The sequence below is a fragment of the Eretmochelys imbricata genome, chromosome 7 (assembly GCF_965152235.1).
Source record: "Eretmochelys imbricata isolate rEreImb1 chromosome 7, rEreImb1.hap1, whole genome shotgun sequence".
Taxonomy (NCBI): domain Eukaryota; kingdom Metazoa; phylum Chordata; order Testudines; family Cheloniidae; genus Eretmochelys; species Eretmochelys imbricata.
The window spans coordinates 83662903-83687442 of NC_135578.1; the positions used below are offsets into that span (position 1 = coordinate 83662903).

At 43.6% G+C, this 24540-nt stretch overlaps 1 protein-coding gene across 1 annotated transcript in view; it reads right to left on the minus strand.

Moving 5' to 3' along the window:
* Positions 1–24540, minus strand: part of UNC5B (unc-5 netrin receptor B) — a 147208-nt gene that overhangs the window by 20592 nt on the left and 102076 nt on the right. Inside the window, exons 2-5 of the mRNA XM_077821578.1 lie at positions 18286–18507; positions 8309–8452; positions 4497–4600; positions 992–1172 (exon numbers count right to left, since the gene is read on the minus strand). Coding sequence (XP_077677704.1) covers positions 992–1172; positions 4497–4600; positions 8309–8452; positions 18286–18507 — 651 coding nt within the window. The remainder of the gene's footprint in view (positions 1–991; positions 1173–4496; positions 4601–8308; positions 8453–18285; positions 18508–24540) is intronic.

Sequence of the window (24540 nt, forward strand, 5' to 3'; positions counted from 1 at the left end):
AATAACATCATATTCGTGTCCCGGCACCAGTCCAGCCACTTTCGTCCTCTCCCTCCCTGGCAGTCACTACAGCCAACAGGGAAAGCTGCTGGTGGAGTGAACACTACAGTTTCATGGACCCACCAGGAGGGGTCACTAAACAAGGTCAGGGTTGTACCTACTTTTTTCCAGCTCCCTAGACTGATCCACACCAGCCAATCACCAGGCTCCTTTAATCTGACACCACCCCCATTCACAACGCTCTCCAACAAATAAACATGCGCCTTCTAAGTGAGCACCTCCCAACTCCAGCTGGTTGAAAAACCCTGAACGTTTTTGAAATGTTCCTGGTTTCTCACCTCACTGGAGCTGCACTGATTTATCCCAGCTCTGCTGGCCTAGGAGTTTTAACTTCACAAATATTTTTGACATGGAGAGCTTTTTAGTGGGACAGAGCAGAAAACGGCCACTATTTTGCTTCAGAAATCGAACAGAGACAGATTTGTGGGTTTTGCTTGGACTTTTATCCTTTCATGTTGGTTCACTGTGGTTTGCAGCCTCCGAATTTTGCTTTTTGTTTCTCATACGTGAAACTCAAAGGAAAACTCAGCCAAATCCAGCATTTCATCTGGTTTCCCTGCAAAACTTGTCTAGGTTTGCTCAAACGATGCAGCCCAGCTTCACTTGAGGCACCATGTATATATTTCAGTAAAGCAGCCAGGTTTGTATCAAAACTAGCAACCAGGCAAGGCTTTTTTCCCCCTAGTTTCAGGTTTGCTTTCAAAAGCCTAAGAATAAACTTTAGTACTGATATAAGCCGATGGAGAGTCTCTTTCAGCTCAAGAGGTCCGTTTCTGGTGTGGTATGGCATGAGTTCTATGCCTCAGGTCAGGCATGTGCGTTAGCTGATATTTCTACAGATAAAGCCACAGATAACCACATTAGGTTCCCCTGAGCTTGTGGACACACACTTTGGCTAATCCCTGTGTTCCTAAGAACAAAGGGTCAGTACCATAGACGATGACAGTGGCTGTGGTGCTCCGGCGCTTAGCCACAATGTTCTTGGCCACGCAGGTATAGTTGGCGGTGTCCGAAAGCCTGGCCTGCTTGATTATGAGGTTATGATCTATGGTTATCAGGAAGTTGGTGTCTCGGGTGGTGTCAATAACATCCTCGTTCCTCAGCCACTCCACCTAGAAAGGCAGAAAAAAAGGGGAGAAAGAAAGGGAGGAAAGGAAAGACAGAAGAATGAAAGAGATGACAGGGTTGGGAAAGTTAGTAAAAGAAAACAGAGAAAGGAGGAAAAAAGAGAAAAAGAACCAGAGGCAATTAGGTATCATCACGAGAAAGCAAGATTACAGAGTTAAAAATCCAGCGCACATTGTCACTACCAGAAATCACCTGGCTAAATCTCTGAGAGCACCACTCAAAATCCATCATTGCACTCCCAGGAAAAGAAGCGATAAATAGCTGAGAGTGAGTGAGTGAGAAGGTGGCCTTAACCATCCCGCTCATTGCATAGGATGAGAGAAGGGGAAGCTATACTAACAGATGGCCAAAGAGGTGTGACACATGCTGGCTCTTTCCTGAGCTACTGTGCTCCCCTAGCACACAAGGAATACTGGTCAGTGGGTGCAGGGATGAAGAGACAATTAACATGGGATGTGGCTAATGGGAGTGCGGGCCAGGGCTAGGAAAGAAATCCGAACGCCATATGGTCCCCACCACAATGCTGGCTTACAAATGGTGTAAGCAGGGTGTAAACCAAATCAGGGCCCAGTTGCTTTAATTATACTGGAAGAACCTTGCACTGGGGTGGTAAGAAAAACTACAGAGTAGAAGGCAATTTGATTGACACACAGAAGGAGACGAGCAGGAATAGGACTCAAAGAAGAGGGGAAAATGGGCTCTGAAGTTGAAGCTAGACAAATTCAGACTGGAAATAAGATCTACATTGTTAACAGTGAGGGTAATTAATCACTGGACCCATTTACCAAGGGTCACGGTGGATTCTCCATCGCTGACCATCTTTACATCATCAAGATTAGATGTTTGCCTGAAAGATCTGCTCTAGGAGTTATTTTGAGGAAGATCTATGGCCTGTGCTACACAGTAAGTCACACCAGATGATCACAATGGTCCCTTCTGGCATTGGAATCTGTGAATCAGAACTAGGAGTGAGCAAGATATAGCCCTATGAGGCATGATGTCATCATGCAGCTCCTTGGTGTGTCCATTGCTGGGACTGTGCATCCATGGTGGTCACACTCCAAGCATGAGTTGGCACATCTCCTGTACTCGGATGTCCTGCCAATTTAAGTTGACAAAACACCGCTGGAGGGAAAAGGTAGGCACAGAGTGGTAAAGTGACATGCCCATAGCCATACATCAGGTCACTGGCACAGTGATGGAGCCAGGAACCAGGAATAGAACCCATCTCCCCCGAGTCCCAGTCCAGTGCTCTGCCCACTGGAGAACACTGCCTCTCTAATGTGTGTACATATTTCTGTGTCAGTCGGTGTGCAGGGGCTTGTCAAAGTACACGCAGGTGTGAAAGAGAAAAGAAAAAAATTAAAGATTTAAAATAACCTTTCCTGCGGCTTTTATGTGTAGCTTATTTACACATTATCAAAAAAGTTGCAACGGTCAACAAATTCCATACAAGAATGAGGCTTGCGTTGCTTGGAGAGATGCTGACAACATGAGGCATGTGAGTTTTGTTTACCACTCAAGAACTGGGACAGAAGCCCACCCCTCCCCAACTGTTCTCACCTCCCCTACAAGCTTGGCTGGCACTAACCTGGTTTGTCCATCTAATTGCTTTTTCTGTGAGAGATGACAAGTCAGAAGCTTATCACACACAGAGCACACTCACAGTGATGCTAATGGTACTGCACTGAGTTACTGGAGCAAGGAGGAAAGGCGACTGGCCTTGGGAAAAGGCCCTGCCTTGCTAGGAGAGTCCATGAACTTCGCTCTTTCCAGGTCTCACTCACTCATTTTTACCCATAGCATTTAAACAAATCATTCTGTGCTTTCTTTTCTTCCAGATCATTCCTACAAGGGGTTAATGGCAGATGAGCATGTACAGGAGGGAGGCGTGGGCTGAACAGGTGTTGAGGTTAAGTGTGTTATTAGATGTCAGAATAACAGTTCCACTGCCCAAAATAAACAGTTTTGCTGAATAATGGAAGCTGACGGCCTGCAAGAGGCCATCCATCATGGCCCCAATCCATCTGCAAAGATGTGCCCAATCTATCTCATATGTTCTCTCCCTTGCTCCTCGCTGGAACTTAACTGGCACATTGCTGAGGTGTTAGCAATCCCAGCTGGAACGGTAAAAGTGTTGCAAGGGACAATGGATAAGATGCGAGCGCTGGGGGCTGACCGGAGTTTGGGGGAGGCCGCATCCCCAAAGGTGGCTTGGAAATAGCTTGTGCTGTTTTATTAATGGATCATGACGGTGAATGTAGAAGGCTGGCTAGCAATTATTCACCTTCATGATCAGGCCTCATTGAAGCCACAGCTGCGTCCAGCTGAGGGAGGCAGGGAGGGCAGGTGGGAGGGGCTGGTTACCAGTAAATTCCCATGGCCTCTGATTAAAGAGAAACAAAAACCACAGCAGGAAAAGGGGCAGGGCAGTAAAATCCATAACAGAAAGCTGCATGTCTGCTAAAACTGGCAAAATACAAGCTATGCCAGGAGCCTTGTAAAAGCTATTCTAGCATCCACCTCCGGCAGGTGGAAAATAATTTCCAACAGTTACAGGTGCCCTCAGAAACAAACCAGCAACTCCCGCAAATCTAAGAGGGTGGAGTCTCTCCAGACTAACACCCACCAGGACAGCCATAAACAGAGACTGCGGGTGGGAGAGGAAATGTGCTTCACATTCCTTCCTTCCCACTGGACTGCAGGAGTGTTTTCATGCATCAGCCTGTATAGTGAGGGGGCTGGCAGCTGGGCACTGAAATGGTGTTGCTCCCGATGGGGCGGGGAAGTCGGCTTTATTGGGCTAGTCTAGCCCATTACATCCCTGGGGAGATACAGCCAACCGAGGGCAAGCAGCGTTCCCTAGGGTTTTCTGCCAAGGGAGAGCAGCTCTAGTCATCTGTGGAGGGATGCCTAAGAGCCAGACTGCCACAGGCTGTGGTAAATCAGCACATCCCTCTGCTGATCTGACCATGTCCCATCCCCTGCCAGTTTTGTCCATTTTGGGGATGCTGCTGCTCGACTGAAGGCCCCCAGGGGACTGGAGATGGTGCAGTCTTCCCTGTAGTAATCCCTCACTATGAAGAGGGCTTTATGATGCTGAGGGTCATCTGCCAGGGTCAGTGTCAATAGAAAATCTGATTTATTTGGGCAAAGACGCAGGGGGAAAATAGCTGTGCTAAAATGTATGAGCAGAGTTTTTCTTGTGGGAGTAAAATACGTCCCCAGCATGCTGGCACCTTCTACCTGGTGTGGCCCCTCAGGCCAGCTCTGCTGTTGGGAGGTGTGAGAGAGATAGCATGGCTTACCTCTGCCGTTGGCACCCCCTCTGGGGGGCGGCACTGCAGTAACACCTCATGTTCCAGTGGAACCTCTTTCCCTAGAGGCTCCTGGTCAAAGTTCTTCCTCAGGTCTGGGAAAGAAAAATGAACCCCAAGTGTTATCAGCCAGTGACATGAATGGAGCAACCCAAAAAACCTTGGGGGTACCATATATGGACAGAGGAGCCTGCAGCAAGATAAAATCTGTCAGGAGTTTAGTGTAACATGGCCTGCTGACCAGCCCAATCAGAATCCCCAGAGATTTCCTGTCTACCACCTCCACCCGTCTTTCCTGCCCCACCCACCTAGCTGGCTCTTTGTACCCCAGTTTATCCTTGCCAATGTAAGAACTATTGTTCCCAGGTGCTTACTTGTCTTCTGGATGGAATCATATTCCAGCAGAAAAAGGTCAAGTCTGCCAAAAGATGTCTCAGAACAAGGGCTGACATCCACTTGCCCATGGATAAAACATGATTTTGAGTGCTCTCCCATTCCTGAAATGGGATTCACTCGCCTTCCCTTAAAGGAACTGTTCAGAGCAGGCAGAAGGGGGGACGTGCTAGTCTGCTGTTGCCAGAGTTTCATGTTCCTGCCTAGAAACTTCATATTCTTTCATCAAAATCCATCCAAAATTAAGAAGTCTTGTGTTTCTGAAAGGGGACCACTGAAGTATGGGCTTGCTGTTTTGCCGCACTAGTGAAAAGAGGGACAGAGCATCTGGCAGAGCATGCTGGAGCAGCTTAGGTCAGGGTGGGGATGTACCATTATGAGCTGGAATTCATGCTGTCTATTAAGTAGCACTATGCATTTCAAGGAAATCCATGGGCCAGATTCTCAAAAGAGCTCAGCCCCCAAAAGCTCCATCTGAGGCACCTGGGGGAGGGATAGCTCAGTGGTTTGAGCATTGGCCTGCTAAACCCAGGGTTATGAGCTCAATCCTTGAGGGGGCCATTTAGGGATCTGGGGCAAAAACTGGGGATTGGTCCTGCTTTGAGCAGGGGGTTGGACTAAATTACCTCCTGAGGTCCCTTCCAACCCTGATATTCTACGATTCTAAATGAGACAACATTTTCAGAAGGGCTCTGCTTCCAGTTAGGCCCCTACATGAAGTGGTCAGATTTTCAAAAGGCCCATTGCCCAGTAACTCCCAGGAGCTGGGCACTTTTGAAAATCTGGCACTGTGCCTTCATCACACGTAAATTGCATTTATCTTATTCTAAGTGAATTATACATAAATATTGTGTGTTAACATTTGGAATTACAGAATATGCAAATGACATAGTAGGTCATATAGGATCTAATATGAAAGTGGCCATATATTACAGTGCTCATACTACGTACTATAAGTAGCATGCTATTCATGGGCCAAATTCTGCCGTCATTACATTAAGCAGTACCTTACTTCAGGAATAATCCCACTGAAGTCATTGGCACCAGCTGCATAGTAAGGAACCACTCATTGTGAATAAGGATGGCAGAACTGGGCCTTATGTACATGGAACACACATGTCTTTACTCATGATCACATGGGTTGTTAAAAGAAAGAGGACAAGCAGTCCAATACACCACCACATGAAGGCCTACTGTACATTCGTGGGCCACACTTAGCAGGGAAAAAGGAGCAACTGATACTAGTCCTTCCCTTCGTCACTAGATGGCGCTGCAATCCATAGGAATTGCTTCCAATAAGCATTGCTCCAACTTGAGCGAAGTGCAATTGGGCACCAATCTTTTTTGTGCTATTCTTCTCTCTCTCTCCCCCCTCCCCCCTTGCTTTTATGGGGTGTGTGACAAGCCACAGGGCGACTTCGTGAAACTCAGAGGTCCAGTAGCAAATGTCACTGAGCTGGGAACCATTTTGGAAAGGAGAAAAGAAAAAGCTTTTTATGTAGTCTCAAAGCAGGCAAATTAAAGAAAAAGTGCTGTGTGTTCCTAAGAAAACAGACAGCTTTATTCCTAGCTGTGGCCTTACTGTCAACTGAGAGCAGGAAGCATCACTTCGTATCAAAACAGCCTTGAAGGCTGAGAACATTTCAGCTGCTGTAGCAGGGGAAAAGCAACTGCTACAGATAAAACAACATAACAGTTTCCACCCTAAATAACCCTGCTCTCAGTCCCTCTGAGTCTTCTGGAGGGAAGGCAGCTCTGCAGGTGCACACACAGCTAACGCAGCTGCCTCGTGGAAAGGTACAAAGGGGCTACTGCGCCCTTTGTAAGGTGTGCAAGAGGGAGGCCCACTAAGATTGGTCTAAACTTAAAACTTAGGTCGACATATCTATGGCACTCAGCGGGTGAGATATCCACACCCCCGAGCGGTTCAGCTATGCCGACCTAACCCGGAGCATAGATGTGGCTAGGTCAGTGGAAGAATTCTTCCACCAACCTAGCTACCAGCGCGCAAGGAGGTGGTGTGCCTATAACGACGGAAAACCCCCTCCATTGGTGTAGGCTGTGTCTACATTATGGGGCTATGCTGGCAGATCTACGGCGCTATAGCTAGGACGTTATAGCTCTCATATAGTGTAGATATGGTCTAAGATGCACCTCGTAGCTCTGTAGAAAGGGAAGGTGCATATTGCCTTGCTCAGCTGTGTAGCTAGTGCCTACAGGGAAGGGGGCTCCCTCATGCAAGCTGTACAGAGTGCAACTGTAACGTATTCTTAAAGTAGGTTTCCATATGGACTTTCCATATTCAGCATGATGCTTCTATAGGGAAGCATCTTTAATCACAGAACAACTTCCCTATTGGCAGAACTGCAATGCACTGTTTCCCCAGCTCTCTCCTTGTCAAGAGAATCACCTCTTACATCCTTTGGGTGGCAGAATAGCCCAGTTGTTGACTTCTCCCACCCTAAGAACACATGAGCTATTCACTTGCTAAAGGAAACAACACAGGAGGTCAATCCAGGATGTAGGATTTAAAGTTGCTGAATCAGGCAAATCACCTCTGTGGCTGAGGTGCTAACTTGTCAGGCTGCTAAAAATAATGACAAGTTTCAGAGTAGCAGCCGTGTTAGTCTGTATTCGCAAAAAGAAAAGAAGTACTTGTGGCACCTTACTTGTTAGTCTCTAAGGTGCCACAAGTACTCCTTTTCTTTTTTTAAAAAATAATGAAGCACCATGTAAGTGCTGAGCATGTTGAAAGCACTGTACAAACATTAACTAGCTAATTACCACAACACCCTAGTGAGACAGGTAAGTTTATCCCCATTTACAGGTGTGAACACTCAGGTACAGAGAGGGTATATGACCTACCCAAGGTCACACCGTGAGTCAGTGCTAGAGCTGAGAACAGTTCTCAGGAGTTCCCGGCCCTAATCTTGTAACCACGAGACAGCACTGATCCTAACCACTAAATCCAGCAGGCATGGCTAGGGTGGTGTAATGGAGGAATGTGGCTCTGCCACACTGCGTGAACCCCACTGGCTCATTAAATTGGAGTGGGGTTAGCATCTACCTCAGTGGTTATCCTGGGTAAGCTTGGCAGGCAGTGGGAAAGGAGGAGTCATGGAACTATACTGGGAGGAAACCATCCGGTTCTAGAATAAGGGAGGAGAGATTCTGTCCCTGCTCTGATGCCTGGAATGGGAGTAGGAGCTTCTGCCAACTTAAGTTATTATAAAACCCTACACAGATTGTCAAATGCATAAACCTGTTAAGAACCCCTCTCCACAAAATTCCCCGTGAGGGCAGATGAAAAGGATTTCCCACGCAGGGTGTGGGGACAGGCTGGCAAGAAGGAGCAAGTGACAAGATAGGGACAGGGGCTGTGATGAATGATAAGTGTGTATTACACCTACACGCTATGCGGACGTAGGCCCTTCGGCTTTTCGTGGTCCCAGCAGAACTCCATGCCACACACTGACACCAGTAATCTTCTAAACCAAATAGCTCCTCCACCTGCAGCCGGGAGACCTCGATCTGGACCTCCCGCACCAGGATCCCTGGGAGGAGAGACAACAAAACAGAGGGTTAAGGAGGCTAGAATGCTGAACCTTTATGAAATAAGCTGCATTGGAAGTATACTCTGTGTGCGCATGTGTGTACTCACACACATATGCACTGACTGAAGGGGAGGAAAATGATGGTCCTGCAGCTCAAAAAAGGAACTTGACAGAGGGATGCATTTGATGAGAGAAACAACCCTTCTTCATGAGATAGTCATCTCTTCTCTTCCTCTGCAACCACTTCTTCTCTTGTCCCATCCACCTTCTTTTTAAGGGCTTGATCCAAATTCTGATCCATGCCAGGATCCCCTCCACCCACACACAGTGTTTTAAAGATGACACCATGTTTCTGGATATGCAGGTGGTACTGCTGCATTGCCATTTAAGAGGGTTTAAAAAAAATCTCATCTCAACAACAAATAAGCTGAATATCCTGAGTTCTTAATACCACCATACCCTATTAAAACTGAAGGATTTAAAAACATCACATTTGCTTTTTACCACTCTCTTGATTGTTTACTTTTTACATTTCGCCCAGGCGGGGCAATGAAAGTAAAGTAGTCAATTTCACTTTTCTTTCTAGCCAGGTTCATGTCAGGTATCCTTCCAGGGTTTTATTCACTACCACAATGCTGAAAAGTTTGGGTTCCAAAACAAGGCAGGGGAATGTTTAAATCCAAACAAAAAATCTTTTTCCACTGGAATTTTTTTTTTTTAAATCTATACACATTTCTATTGATCTCACTTTAGGCCCCATTAAATCTTGTTTCTACATAGACTAAATGTTGTGTCAAAATCAGCCTGACAACAACCCTTTAAAGTGCCTATCTGCAGCTGACAAGGACCCTTGGACATATTAAAGCTCCGATGATGCACATGGTGCCACTGCACCCAGCAGAGAGGCCCTGAAGGCACAAAATGGTTTGGAAATAAATCACGTGACTGCTCACATTTGGCAGTGAAGTGACGTGGCAAGAACAGTATGCCAGCCCCTCACAGTCTGCGAAAGAGAAGTGGCCGCTGAGAGGAGATGAAAGAGGAAGGTGAGGACTCTGTCTCTTAAACTGAGAAACACAATCTAGCTGAATTGAACAGGGTCACGGCAAGTGGTCAAGTGGGTCAACTTCTGAGACTATTTCTGGTCTCCTGAACATGCCTTAGCCAGCTGGACTGTGTTTAGCCATCCCAGGGTGTGATAACTTATATGAGGAGCCGCTATCAGGACTCTGTCTTGTTTAAAATAAAGCCCCAGTTACTATCTGTATACACTAAGGAATCTGTTTTATTGCCCCAACAATACAGGGCACTGATAACTTAGCCTTTCTGTGTTTTTGTACAAACCTAGTCACATCTACATCACATTAAAAAAATAAAGGAAAAGTGTTATTTTAGTAGGTGCCCCACCCATGGAGAAAAATATAGAACATTCTCGTCCTCATATTTACTGTTGAAGAAACAAAACAGGGAACGAGTTCCTATTTTCACGACATATTCCAGACATGTATCCCTCGCTAAGGCCATGTCTACATTAGCAAGCTTACAGCGGCACAACTGTACCAGTACAGCTCACTCGTGTAGCCACTCTGTGCCAATGTGAGAGCGCTCTCCTGTCAACATAATAAAACCACCTAAATGAGCGACGGTAACTATATCGGCAGGAGAGTGTCTCCTGCATCACTCAGGGATTGCTGTTGTTTTTTTCCATATACCTGAGCGCCATAAGTTTTGGCAACGTAAGTAGTAGTGTAGACATGGCTTTAGTATGAACTGAAGAACACGCTTTGTTCAAAATGTACAGTGCCCTTCTTTTTATAACTCTTTCCCTGTTTTTTAATACATTACTATTGCATTGACAGAACACAATGGAAACCTGAAGGGTTGCTTAGTGATCTATCAAAGTCTGTGTAACTTAATAGATCATGTGCTAGCCTTGCATTTTAAAGGCACAGACTTCAAAACCATGTGCAGCTGTATATTTTGTTAATTCAAATTTTGGTTAATTTATTTCCATCAATGCAATTAGAAATGACTTTATTTTTAATCACCTTTCTATAGAAAAAAATGAGATACCTGAAACAAACAAAAAAGATTTCCCATGGAAAAAAAGAAAGTTTAGGGAAGAAAAAAAACAAAAAACAAAAAACACCCAAGATTTCCAGCAATGATTCATGTTTTGGATGTCAAGAGTCTTTACACATTTTAAAGGGATCTGATTTTCAGAGGGAGGTGCTCAGCGCTTTCTGAAAAATCAGCCCTTTAAAGTATCTCAGTTGGGCACCCAAGAAGTCAGATAGCCCCAAATCACTAGTCATTTGTGAAAATCTTGCCTGAATTGTTTAACCACATAAAGACGGGTTATAGCTTTAAACTGCCATGTTAAAACATTATGCATCTTAGCAGTGTAAAGTTAACACTCATATGTCTTGCTCTCCATGGCCACTTAAATGGAGAGCTACTTTCTAGCATGTCTGCTAGTACAGATGTTAGCTGTTTTTATGTCTGAATTATTATTCTCTGATTTGGCTTATTTTCATTTTTTCCACATAAAATATACTAAGATACGCTACAAAACATTATAAAGTATGTTTACTTTAACAAAATTCACCATAAAAGTTATTATTCAAAGCTCATATTTCTGATCTGTAGCTAAGGATATTGTGTTAAGAGAATCAAACTTTACTATGTTAAGTTGAAATGGGCAATTTTGTCACCCCTCTCCCCTTTGCAGTTGTTCTATCAATGCATAGTGGACCTGATACGAATACTGTTAGCATAGTAGGCCATCTTGATTCTAGCTTCTTTTCTCAGTATGGCTGCTGGTCAGGTAAGCCAGCTGCCTATAGTTTTATTACAGAGGTGCAGTATTGCCTCTATATGAAAGTTGGATTCAGTTTTTCACCTACAGTTGCAATTCAACCTCAGTGAAGAACAAAACGTTTCCTCTCCAAGTTTACAGCACAATCTGTGAGTGAAGACTGAATTTTCTGAGGACGGTCAACTAAATCTGTTACTGCGTTTAGGAGTTAAAATTAATTACAAGTGGGGCCTTTAAGAAATTTTTCCCCAAAAAGTGAGAACATTTTCCAGACCCCTTTTGCTCATACATGAAAGATTTTTATCCTTCAGACTTTTCATATAGTGAAAACTCATTGCCAAACGCCTTCAAATATGCCTTTGAAGAAATTAGGTTCTAATTAAGCAAAGTTATTAGCAATGTTTCCCTATGTTTTCCATTATATCAACAGCACTCCCTTACTCAAAATGGCCACTATTTCCCATGTTATGAACATTGAGATATAATAATTTTATGAACACTATAGGTAACCAGTCAGCAGGGGGAAGTTATTGTATATTGGCCATTGTTTGAATTTCCTATGTAACAGATCAATCTAATTTACATTGGGGGAAGTGGACTGTTTACTATATATCCATAATGCTCAAATTCAATAGGGTCCAATGCATGAAGGCCATGTAATGGCTTCCCAGATAAGAATGCCTAAGCACATACTTGCAAGACAATGGGGAAAAGTGTTAACTTCAAGATCCTGTCTCAACCAGCTGCAAACCTTGTTTTGCCATAGCACAGAATTACCAGATCAAAGGGCTATAAAGAGTTAAAGTGACTTGATTCCTGCCAAGTGGGGGCAGGAGGGTAAGTTATCAGGAGCTATCCAGGGAGTTGTCAGTGAGCTCTGACAGGGCATAGGGCTGAAACTGAGAGGCTCTAGGGAGAAGTCTGCATGGAGTGAGTCCAACCAAGGTCCCCCTGTGGAAGATGGTTATACACCTGGTAAGCTTAGGACATATGTATAGTCCACTATATCATTTTTAAGATAGTTTTTCTCCAAAACGCTTTTGTTCTAAATAAATATGGATTTAAGGAGGTTGTTTGGTCACCGGTTACCACTGTCATTGTCCTGGAGGGAACAGAGCTGCAGGGTCTGGATGCGTGTCAGACTTGCTGAGGCAACTCACGGTTGATGCACAGGGAATGCAATCCAGGGCCCAGTCAGAGTGGGAGAATGACAGAAATACAGGGTTCAGAGTAACAGCCGTATTAGTCTGTATTCGCAAAAAGAAAAGGAGTACTTGTGGCACCTTAGAGACTAACCAATTAGGATCTTCTGTACTTTCCACAGTATGCATCCGATGAAGTGAGCTGTAGCTCACAAAAGCTTATGCTCAAATAAATTGGTTAGTCTCTAAGGTGCTACAAGTACTCCTTTTCTTTTTGAGAAATACAGGGGTCGACAGGACCTCAAGAGCTCTAGTCCAGCTCCCCACGTTGATTCCATTCCCAGGGACAGGTGACTGCTACAGACCTGACATTTAGAGGGAGTGCACTCAGAGAGACCAGGAGCAGTCAAAGGTGCCGTCTGGCAGTAACTGTGGAAAGCTGCTCATGTCCTCAGTAAAGGTGGCCACTACACTTCAGCAACATGTGGGGAGTACCCATTAAATGCAGCCACCACGTGTCGTTACTTCCAGCAGGTACAAGAAGCCACAATAAGTCACCACCTTACTACAATGAAATCACTCTCGGCAGGCCTTTTAGCTGCATTTTTCTCTCCAAGGTAACCACCCACGTTCTAAACTAAAGACTCTGCACTTTTCCACTTGAGAAAACGAAGCCCTTTTTGAACTGTAGAGCACAGAAGAATCACTGGAGACAACCAGCTTCTCTATTTTCTGTAGTATGTAGAGTTCCAACTCTGAGCAAAGATCCATGATGGAATTATAAACCCCAGAAAGCACTGCCAGCTAGTTACAGATATAAAACACATATTTCAGAGTAACAGCCGTGTTAGTCTGTATTCGCAAAAAGAAAAGGAGTACTTGTGGCACCTTAGAGACTAACCAATTTATTTGAGCTGTAGCTCACGAAAGCTCATGCTCAAATAAATTGGTTAGTCTCTAAGGTGCCACAAGTACTCCTTTTCTTTTTGATAAAACACATAGTTACTACAGCATTCACTGCTCTATAATGTTGCATATAGCCCCATGCACTGCTACCTTTATTAGAAGGCTTATTTTATTATCGCACCCTGGCTCACATAAGGTGCCCATCTCCCTAGCTTCACTAAACTCCTTTGCATTGCACCTTGGCTCCACCACCTTTGAATCACATCTGACCTGACATTTGGTTCCTTTAGCTGGTATGATGATCACACAGCTGGGATTACAGCAGTACGCAGCAACTAGCCTCCTGGGACTGTAAAGCCTCCTGCCATCCTGAATTCATTTGATATTCATACTGGTAATTTAGATAGTAATTAAATAAATTTACCCATTTCATATGGACTTTTGCAGAAGTTCAACAGTGCAGTACACATTTCTTTAATGGACATTTTAATTATAGTTATACATTCATTCTACATAGAAAACTGAACCCCGCAAACAAGAACAAAAACTAACTGCTCAGGAACGAACATTTTTCCTTCCTACAATCACTCATCACCTATAGATAGAATAACAACTCTACTTCATCCCCACACACCCTTCTCCTGGTAATCCCCAGCAGGGGGAGATAGCTGCCCTACATGAGTCCAGAAGGAGAGGGGTTGAACGAGATGTCTGACTTGTGATGTACCTCCCTTCAGAGCAGCCACCCATCCCAAAATTTGCACAACTATCCTCATTTTTATGGATCTGACCTGCAATTTGTAAACTCAGCATGCAAGGTAATTAAGGAATCTTGAGTGCATTTATTAGGAAATCTAGGCCCAGATTTTTAAAGGTATTTGCATATTCTTGCATGCAGCGTTGTAATGCCTAACTGATTTAGGATCTTAAATCCCATTTTTAGAAGTGATTTACACCCTTAGGTATCCTAATCCCATTGCCTATCAATGGAATTTTGGCTCCTAAGTGCCTAAAATCACTTTTGAAAATGAGATTTAGGCTCCTAAATCAGTTAGGCATTACAGCACTGACTGCAGCAATGCCTCAATACCTTTTAAAATCTGGGACACAGCAAATAAGGTGTGACTGGAAGGAGTATTCAAATTCACTAGAATGAAAAGTGACTTGGGAATCCTGAAGGAAGAGTGTAAATAGGAAATAGTAGACTGCAAATCCTCTGGAAGAGAAAAATGCAAAGAACAGGAAAAGTGGTTTCATGCGGGACTGCTCAAATATCTCAGGTTTAAATAAATAGTTTTCCCTTTACAGAGTTTTGGAAAAGCAACCAAGCAAGAACTCACAGAGCGGAGTGAACTCCCAGTTAAAACTCGATGGTGATGCTATGAGGATGACGGAACGGGAAAACATTGAGACAATTAGGAAGCTCTTCATAACAGGCAGGTGAATGAATACTTATAAATGTGAACATGCACAAATCAGCTGACCCAGATGTCATGTACCACTGACATTTGATTTTGAAAACTGATGGAAACCTTGGGAGGTACTGATTACCTGGAGATGAGAAACTATAATGCTGATATTTTAAAAAGCAAAGAAGAGTGAGCATGGTAATTGCTGTGCTGTTAGTAAAGTACTGGTAAAAACATTGTGGGGAAAATCATTATCTAGGGGCTAACGGGATCATGAACAATAGACATTATTAATAGATTTTAAGGCCAGAAGGGACCATTATGGTCATCTAGTCTGACCCTCTGCACAACACAGGCCAAAGAACCCCAACCTATAACTTCTGCATCAACCCCATAACCTCTGTTTGAGATAGAGCATATCTTTCAAAGATATTCCATCTTGATTTAAAGACTTCAAGTGATGAGCAATTCACCACATCCATGGGCTTATACAGAACCATAACTTATAAGATAAACTTGATTGGTCTTTTTTGTTTAGGACACAGTTACAAAATTAGTGATAGAGAGGGGTAGATGTAAAATATTTACATTTTAGCAAACCATTTAATTACATCAGACCAATGATTCAACCAGTCCATTATCTTATCTCTGACAGTGACCAGAACCATGAGGGTTTCAGAGAAAAGTGCAAGAAATCCTGTAATGGACAATTATAGAATAATATGTCCATAAAATACATTTTTCCTAGCCCAGGCAGCTACTGGTTGATTTATGCTCTGAGCATGAGAGAGATGATATCGCTTATATATATTTTAAATTCTACCTGTCAACATTCACACTATCCATTAAATATCTAATTGTTTTTTGAATCTGACTACGCTCTTGGCCTCTGGTGTCCTTTACCAATGAGTCCTGTGGATTGATTATGTGTTGTGTATTTTCTTTTTATCAGTTTTAAATGCTTTTCAATTTCATTAAATGTCCCCTCATTCCTGGATTATGAGAAAGATAAATGCCAGTGCCTGACCTACCTTCTTTAGACGAGCCATCATTTTGTATAATCTCCCTTTCTCGTTCATTTTCTCTCTAAACAAAAATCTTGATCTTTCCAATCTCTCCTCATCCAATTTTTTTCCCTGCCTGTAGTCATTTTCATTGACAGCCTCTGAACCCCTTTGTACTTCTGCTTTACCCTTTTTGATATAGGGTTAGCAAAACTGAATAGAGTATTCCAGGTGAGGGTGATACCAAGGATTTATATAATGGCATTATAAAAGTCTCAATATTCTTTTCTGTCCTATTCTCTAAGCATCCTGTTTGCTTTTTTGGTTGCCACTGTACATGGAACAAAGCTTTTCAATGAACTGACTCCTAGCTCTTTTCCGTGTATGATTCCTCTTAATTTAGAGCTCAGCAAAGTGTGTGAGTAATTCACATTGTTGCTTCCAATGTGCATTACCCTGTCTCTGTCAACAGTGAATTTCATCGGACATTATGCCATCCATTCACTCAGCTTTGTTAGGTCCTTCTGAAGTTCCTCAGAGCTCTCTAGATTGACTATCGCAAATAAAGTTGTGTCATCTGCAAAGTTTGCCACCTACTTGTTCAGCCTGTTCCAGACCATTAGTGAATATATTCAATTAGAGAGGAAGGAATGTCTGGTGGCTAGAGCATTAGACCGGGACTTGGGAGACCAGGAGTCTCCCTGCTCTGCCACAGACTTTCTCGGACTTTAAACAAGTCCCTTAGTACCTCACTTCCCCATCTATCAAATGGGGTTAATAGCACTTCCCTACTTTAGAGGATATTGTGAGGATAAACATATGAAAGATTATATGGCACTCAGATACCACAGAAATGGGGTGATACAAGTACCTAGGACAGACTTTAAATAGAGCTGGATAAAGAAAGACGAACCATTTGTGAAACATTTTTGCTGAGAATTTTGCACCACTTTTCTATCAGAAAAGCATTTTGCCAAAGGCTGAAATTTTCAAAAGAGACGAAGGGAGTTAAGCACCCAAATCCCATTGAAACTGAATGGGCATTGCAGACCTCTCTGAGGCTCCTTGAAAAATCCCAACCAAAAATCTTCCATCCTGCTCTGATCAAACAGAATAGGTCCGCGCATGGATCCTGTTAACCTTTTGCCGTGCTAAAAACTGACCATTTATTCCTGCTCTTGGTTTTCTGTCTCAGCCACTTTCTAATCCATGTCAGTATTTTACACCTTAGCCTGACTACTTAATTTTCTCAACCACCTCCTGTGAAGTGCTTTCTGAAAGTCCAACTAAATTATATCTAAGAGTTCTCCTTTATCAACACTGTTTTGTAGCTTGGAGAGGAACAATTTTCATCTAAAAAAGCCATGCTGGTATGATTCCTCCCACAAGGGTACTGAACTTAATTACATTGTGGTCACTATTATTAAGTGGCTCAACTATAGCTACTTCTTGACTGAAACTCCTGTGGGTTACTTATGACTAAGTTAGGAACACGGTCTCCTTTTGTGTTCTCTAGAAATAGCTGTTCCAAGAAGCAACTGTTTTAACATGTTGATAAATTGCTTCTCAGTGGGGTACAGCAAGGGAGTTTGATAGGTAAAGTCTTATTTAATATCTTCATCTACTGAAGTTGGAGGGGCAGCTCGTCTACTGAAAGTCACAAATAATACAAAATTGAGAGGAGCTGTGAATAGCAGTGAAGATAGAGAAATCAAACAAAGTGACCTAGACCGTTTGGACACATGGACAGGAAATAATCATATGAATTGGAAAAATACAAGCTAATATATCTGGGGGGAAATAATCTCAAATTACAGATATACAATGGGAGGAGGAAAACTAGAAAGTGGTAAATTCTGAGACAGACTTCTGGGCAATAGTATACAACAAATTAGCCATGAGCTTGCAGAAGGATCTGGCAGCAGAAAAGATCAATCTGATTTTGTGTGGCACATGCAGACACTTCACAGCACAGAGAAGGGTGATCACACTCCTGTTCTCTTTGGCTCTGGTGCGAATGCTCCTCCAATATTGCATTCACACATGGACACTTCAGTCTCAGACTTCACTAAAGACCAACAAAAATCATCAACAGCCTGAAGGAAAATTAGACAAAAGTAAAATGCTCATAGGGTGTACTGGGGAGGCATTATATCAGTTTACCAATATATGGATGGGGTAGGCAACAAGAAGAGAGAGGAAATTCATTCTTAAGTGGTGGGAAGGTCTTCCTTGAACTTGCAAAATCTGACTGTGGAACCAGAGAAGGGGCTTACAAAACACTTTTAAAGGGGATCCATCCTGTCAGGCGATGCTGAAAGGAGGCGGTAATACTGTTCCTCATCCAGAGCAGAAAGGGGTCCAGTTATTCCTCCATTTCAGGCATGCCTGCACAGTAATGTGCTTTAAATACCACTCTGTTGCACACTACAGAGCCTTAAAAAGAGAGAGGGATTAGACAGATGAAGTAGCAGAGGAGAGAGAAAGCCAGCAAAGAGAATTGGTGGGGGAGGAATGGGGTAAAATGAGAATCAGGTCTGCAGTGGTTTCTTACCAGTCACCTCATCCAGGCTCTCCTTAGTGAGATGGTCATTCTGATTCACCCACTCGCCATTGCACTTGAAGTAAATCTGAGTGGCTGGGTTGGCTCTGCAGATCAGCTCCACAGGTTTGTTCTTTACAATGTATGCATCTTGTGGCTCCAGTAGGAAATGGGGAAGGGTCTCTGCAGGGGCTGACGGGAAGGAATCTGGAAGCACATCGCCATACTCAATTCCTGCAAGGAAAGGGAGAGAGTCAGGAAACCAGTTACTCCTACTGAGCATGCTCCACAAATGCTTCCATAAGTGTAACCAGAGTTTAAACCAATTAGTTTTTTATTGAAGAATTATCAGACACATATATACACACAATATGTTGGGGAAGAGTCAATATGCCTTTTGTAAAGGGAAATCGTGTCTCAACAATCTATGAGAATTCTTTAAGGGTGTCAAGAAGCATGTGGATAAGGGTAATCCAGTGGATATAGTGTACTTGGACTTTCAGAAAGCCTTTGACAAGGTCCCACACCAAAGGCTCTTAAGCAAAGTAAGCAGCTATGGGATCAGAGGGAAGGTCCTCTCACAGCTCTGTAACAAGTTAAAAGATAGGAAACAAAGCGTAGGAATATATCGTCAGTTTTCACACTGAGAGAGGCAAATAGTGGGATCCCCCAAGGATCTGTAGTAGGACCAGTGCTGTTCGATGTATTCATAAATGATCTGGAAAAAGGGGAAAACAGCAAGGTGGCACAGTTTGCAGATGATACAAAATTACTTAAGGTAGTTAAGCCCAAAGCAGACTGGAAAGGTTACAAAAGGATCTCTCAAAACTGGGTGATTGGGCAAGAAAATGGCAGATAAAATTCAACGTTGATAAATGCAAAGTAACGCACATTGGAAAACATAATCTCAACAATACACACAAAATGATGAGGTCTAAATTAGCTGTTTCCACTCATGGAAGATCTTGGAGTCATTGTGGATAGTTCTCTGAAAACATCTGCTCATTGTGCAGCAGCAGTAAAAACAAACGAACAAACAAACAAAAACCACTGACAGAAGGATGGGAACCATTAGGAAGGGGATAGATAATAAGACAGAAAATATCATAATAACAGAAGGATAGGAACCATTAGGAAGGGGATAGATAATAAGACAGAAAATATCATAATGCCACTATATAAATCTATGGTGTGCCCACATCTTAAATACCACATGCAGTTCTCGTTGCCCCATCTCAAAAAAGGTTTATTAGAACTGGAAAAAGTACAGAGAAGGGCAACAAAAATGATTAGGGGTTTGGATCAGCTTCCATATGAGAAGAGATTAAAAAGACTGGGATAGTTTGGCTTTGAAAAGAGATGACTAAGAGGGGATATGGTAGAGGCCTATAAAATCATGAATGGTTTGGAACAAGTGAATAAGGAAGTGTTATTTGCCCCTTCACATAACAAAAGAACCCAGGGTCACCCAAGGAAATTAATAGGCAACAGGTATAAAACAAACATAAGGAAGTACTTTTTCACATAATGCATAGTCAACCTGTGGAATTCATTGTCAGAGGATGCTGTGAAGCCAAAAGTATAAGTGGGTTTAAAAAAGAATTAGATAAGTTCATAGTGGCTATTAGCCAAGATGGTCAGGGATGCAACCCCATGATCTGGGTGTCTCTAAGCCTCTGACTGCCAGAAGCGAAAACAGGGGATGGACCACTCGATAATTCCCCTGTTCTATTCATTCCCTCTGAAGTATCTGGCACCAACCACTGTCGGAACACAGGATACTGGGCTAGACGGACCATTAGTCTGATCCAGTGTGGCCGTTCTTACGTAAAAAAAAAAAATCACTGCCAGCTACTTCACATGCATCTGACGAAGTGGGTATTCACCCACGAAAGCTTATGCTCCAATACGTCTGTTAGTCTATAAGGTGCCACATTTACTGCTTTTACTCTTTACCGCTTTTACTTCACTGCCTTTACTTCCACTCCACCCAGTTTGCCATACCCTCTTAGAAGCCTGAAAATGATTATTTTCTTCCAGATTTTGTCCTTCCCCTGCTTATCCCTCATGCTTCTCTGCTCTGTGGCAGCCTTTCCCTTTCTTCTCTCTCAGACACCTTCACCTGCAATGATGTGAGTGGGGAAGTACTCATTTTCACTGCTGACAACAGGGGCAGCTCTCAGTAATGTTCAGTGTCACATACAAATGGTGGAAACAGAATCCAACAGCCTACTAGCTGTGAGACAACAAAGGAGACCCAAGCTTGGGTGCCTCGCTCCTGGACCAGTTCAAGATTGTGAGCCTTACAGAGGGCGAGTGCCTATATGGGAAGGGAGCCCTTTTAATCACTCTACAGTGAGGTCCTCTGGCTAATACACAGAGGGACATTTATGGGCTCAGGAGCAGTTGTATATATTCACCTCATCCCCCAGGAGCAAGGCTGCTACAATGTGGGATGAGGAAGGGGAAGGGGATGAGGAATATTTCTCGGGTTATGAAAGAGATTGGAGGCCCTCAGAGAAGAAAAACAAATATTAAGAATCCAGAGAACATTCGTCACTAGATTATAAAGTACTTCTGCCATGTTCTGTGCTCCAACAGAAGCCTGCTCTTTCACCCTTCACTGGAGCCATGAGCAACCTATGAATGACTCCACCAAGTGCCTCTGACCCACAGCTGTGCTGCTGCTAACCAGACCCAGGGCATCCATAGCGTGTCACTGGCACCCTAGCACTCCAAAATCACACTAATCCTGCGGTTCTTGCTGGGTGGAGGCACTTGCAATAGGGAAAACACACAATAAATCCAGGACTTGGGGCACGCACTTCATGTCAGAGCTGCCTCATCACTTCCCCAAACAGCAATGTGAATGCATTATCAGGACACATGAGGCACTTGAGGTTGCTCTGAAGGGTGATGCTTGGAGGATGTACCTACAAAGCATGGATCAGAACCAGAGGGGTTAAAGAAAATCAAGCCGTAGAAACGGAAAGGAGGCTGTTCACAGCATCTTTCTCCCAGTCTCCTGCTCCATGTCAGCTCTTTTCACAGGTTCCCTTCTGTGAGAATGAGCAGAGGGTCTGGCACTGCCCCAGGGCCTCCGATCCCACAGCCTAAAGGAATGTATTGGTATGATCCAAACAAAACCCCAGCAGGGCTTGCATTGGGAAAGCTGACCATGACCACAACATAAATCACACAGACCTGTCTTTTCAGATTTTAGGCACAGCTCTTTTTTGGATTCCAGTGGTCCCCATACCAGCCAACTCTCCCGCTTCTTTCACATTATACTCACATTCCACTACCCCTGCCCATGCCCTGCTCATCCCTCTCAGAAGATTATACACCCCAACACAGAGATCACAATATTTCATGAGTGATCAACAATAGAGGTTTTGCAGCAGCTGCAAATATAATCTAAAGTACCAGTGACTTTTTTTCCATGACTAAAACCACTGAATTGGTAATGGACTTGGACACCACACACTCACAATCTCCCTGGCACATAAACATGACTACTTCTATTCCAGCCAGGCCATTTGCTTTAGGAATCAAAAGCTATAAAGAAAGCAAGATCCTAGATCACTTGACAGCGGAGCAAGGATCTAATACACTAGTCTCCTCTCTAGAAACCTGAGTTCAGTATGCCATTCTGGTTACAAGTGCAGTGAGTTTCTCAGGTTTGATCTTAGTGAATATTTATACACATACCAAAAGCTGACACAAAGGAACAATTGGTAGCTCGTGTTCAGGCAAGGCCAAGGGGTGACACAGAACAGAGGTGATGTAGGGCAGTACTGAGTTACCACAGCAGAGCTGTATGTACCCAGGAAACAGCACAAGACGTAGCAGATTGGGATTGAGATGCTTGAGCAGAGTTGTCTGCGTGCCCTATGTCCAGCTCTAACCAATGCTGTCTACTCCATCACCTTCATGAGCCCTAACATTTAAACTAAGAGTCACTAAACCCCTAGCATTCACGAATCATGAAATCCGGCCCTGCAAAAATCATGAAATTTTAAAATGCGAAGGTTCTTTTATTTGACTTTTGGGTTTCAGAGCCTTTAGGTAACTCTCAGGTCAAGTTTTCAGGCTTTTCTCTGCAACCCTGAGGGCTATAAGCTTATCCTTTTTTAACTGGGGAGTGGAATTTGAGATTCTCAGCTCCAGGCACTAGGACTTTCACAGTAAATGTTGCCAGATTGGTGATAAAATCTTGAGAGCTGGCAATGCTGAAGTGAGCCCACTCCTCAGTCACCCGTAGCAAAAAGCTATGGTATAAAATAGGACCACAGAACACTGAAAGTGATATAGGAAGTAAAAAGAAAACAAAAGCCAAGCAGACCAAGAAAGCAAAATGACCAAGTTGCCTCCTGAGTGAAAAGCAGTGAGTGAAAAAACACAGGAGGTCAGTCATTTAAAATCCATTTAGGAAAATTGACCTTCCATTTCCATTTTAACACAACACTAAGGGAGAACAGTAAGACATTTGTCATAATCCATTAACTGCTCTTTTGGAAACAATGAATTAAACTCCAGGCTAGCTTCTCTGTCTCTATTTCAGGCTCTTCCCCTCTCTGCGGCTGCCACCAGCCATTCCCTCCGTAATTTCATTTGCAGGTCTGTAATTTTCTCAGCACCCTACCAATTGCACTGGGACACAGAATAATTAGGCTGTACAATGCCCTCCTGGAGAGCTATTGCGAGCTGTGGCCCAACTCAAACACCAGGCTGCTGACTGGCACTCTAAGCCATCACAGAGTAGGAGGGGAAGAAACAGGCAGGAGAGCATTATGTTTTTGTGAAGAACTGAACACAGTGCAATGAACATTCAAATACTTGAGGATTGAAGGATTTAATGAATAAGTGTCCTTTAGTGAAGATCCCACAGATAAACACCAGGGAGTGATGACTAAAGAACATGCATTTTCACAGCTTTCTGTTTTGGCCTTTAAAAAGAAGACATTAGTACAAAGCTCAGCAGGATCTCTGAGAGGACAACCAGCACTGAGGGGTGACATAAGCACCCCACCAGTTACAAAGATAAGGAGCAAGGGAGTGGAGAGAGCCTATCAGAACTGGGGGAAATAGGTACGGGAAGAATCACAGTAAAAACTGCTGACCATGATAATGTTGCAGGTGACATTGTCAATGGAGTGCATTAGACCATTGTCTTTTGCGAACAACACCAAACACAATTGATAGACATAGCAAGGTTCTGGCCAACTATGGAGCATGATGGACAGGAGCAAGACCAAAATGGCTTCTGCCCTGCAGTGAGTAGAGACCAGCTGATACAGATGGACAGAAAGGAGCAGTACAGGAGAAGTCTTCACCTTTCATCAGACAGACATCATCTTATACCTCACATCACTGAAATGCTGCTACCTCTGGGGTGAAACAAAACAACTATTACACAGCAACACAACACAACTGCAGACCCTATATTAGAGTTGAAATTTTAACCAAGACACCAAGGCTAAAAACTGTTCATATAGCAAAAAGCGTCACTCGAATTTTTGAAGTGCGTTAGATCAACAGAAACCAGGTGAAATGGAACATACACTGTACCTAAGATACATGTTCAAGGTATGAAATAAACGACCATGTTACAAACCATTTACTTGACTATAATCACCCTCCCTAGTCACCATATTCAGTGCTCTCCAGACCAGGTGCCGCTGGGAACACACTCTTACTGGTTTACAGAGAACAGCAGGTCTGTGAGCCTGGCTTTGAGTATAAAATCCATAGGGCACTGTACTTCCTCACAATCTAAGCATGAGACTTTGTGGGGTGGAATCCTTAACAGCTCAAGTGGAGGTCAAGACCTCTAGTTTACCTCACATCTGAAAACCGCAGCACACCTAGTGCCATGTTGTGGTATTGATTCAATACCGTCCCAGGGGGAAGAGCATTACTTTCTCGCTGAATCGCCAACACTACCTATTGCAGAACCTGCATGTTTCTTGGAGATCTCCCCATCTAGGCACTAGCCTGACCACATTCTGCATCTCTAACCTGGCCTGATGAGAAACAAGGAAAAAAGTAATACGGCTACAAGCAACAGGGTGGGTGGATGGATTAGTCTGTGCTGGAGAGGCTTCTACCCTGCATTTGGCTGAGCATGGCTGATTCAGAGGGATGGTCAGGTGCAGCACTGCAGAGACCTTTGCAAAGCAGCAGGTAAGAGCAGCTGATACAAACAGATGGGAAGTGCCAGGTTATTCATGACTGAATTCCCACTGACTCCTGGGTGCTTCCAGT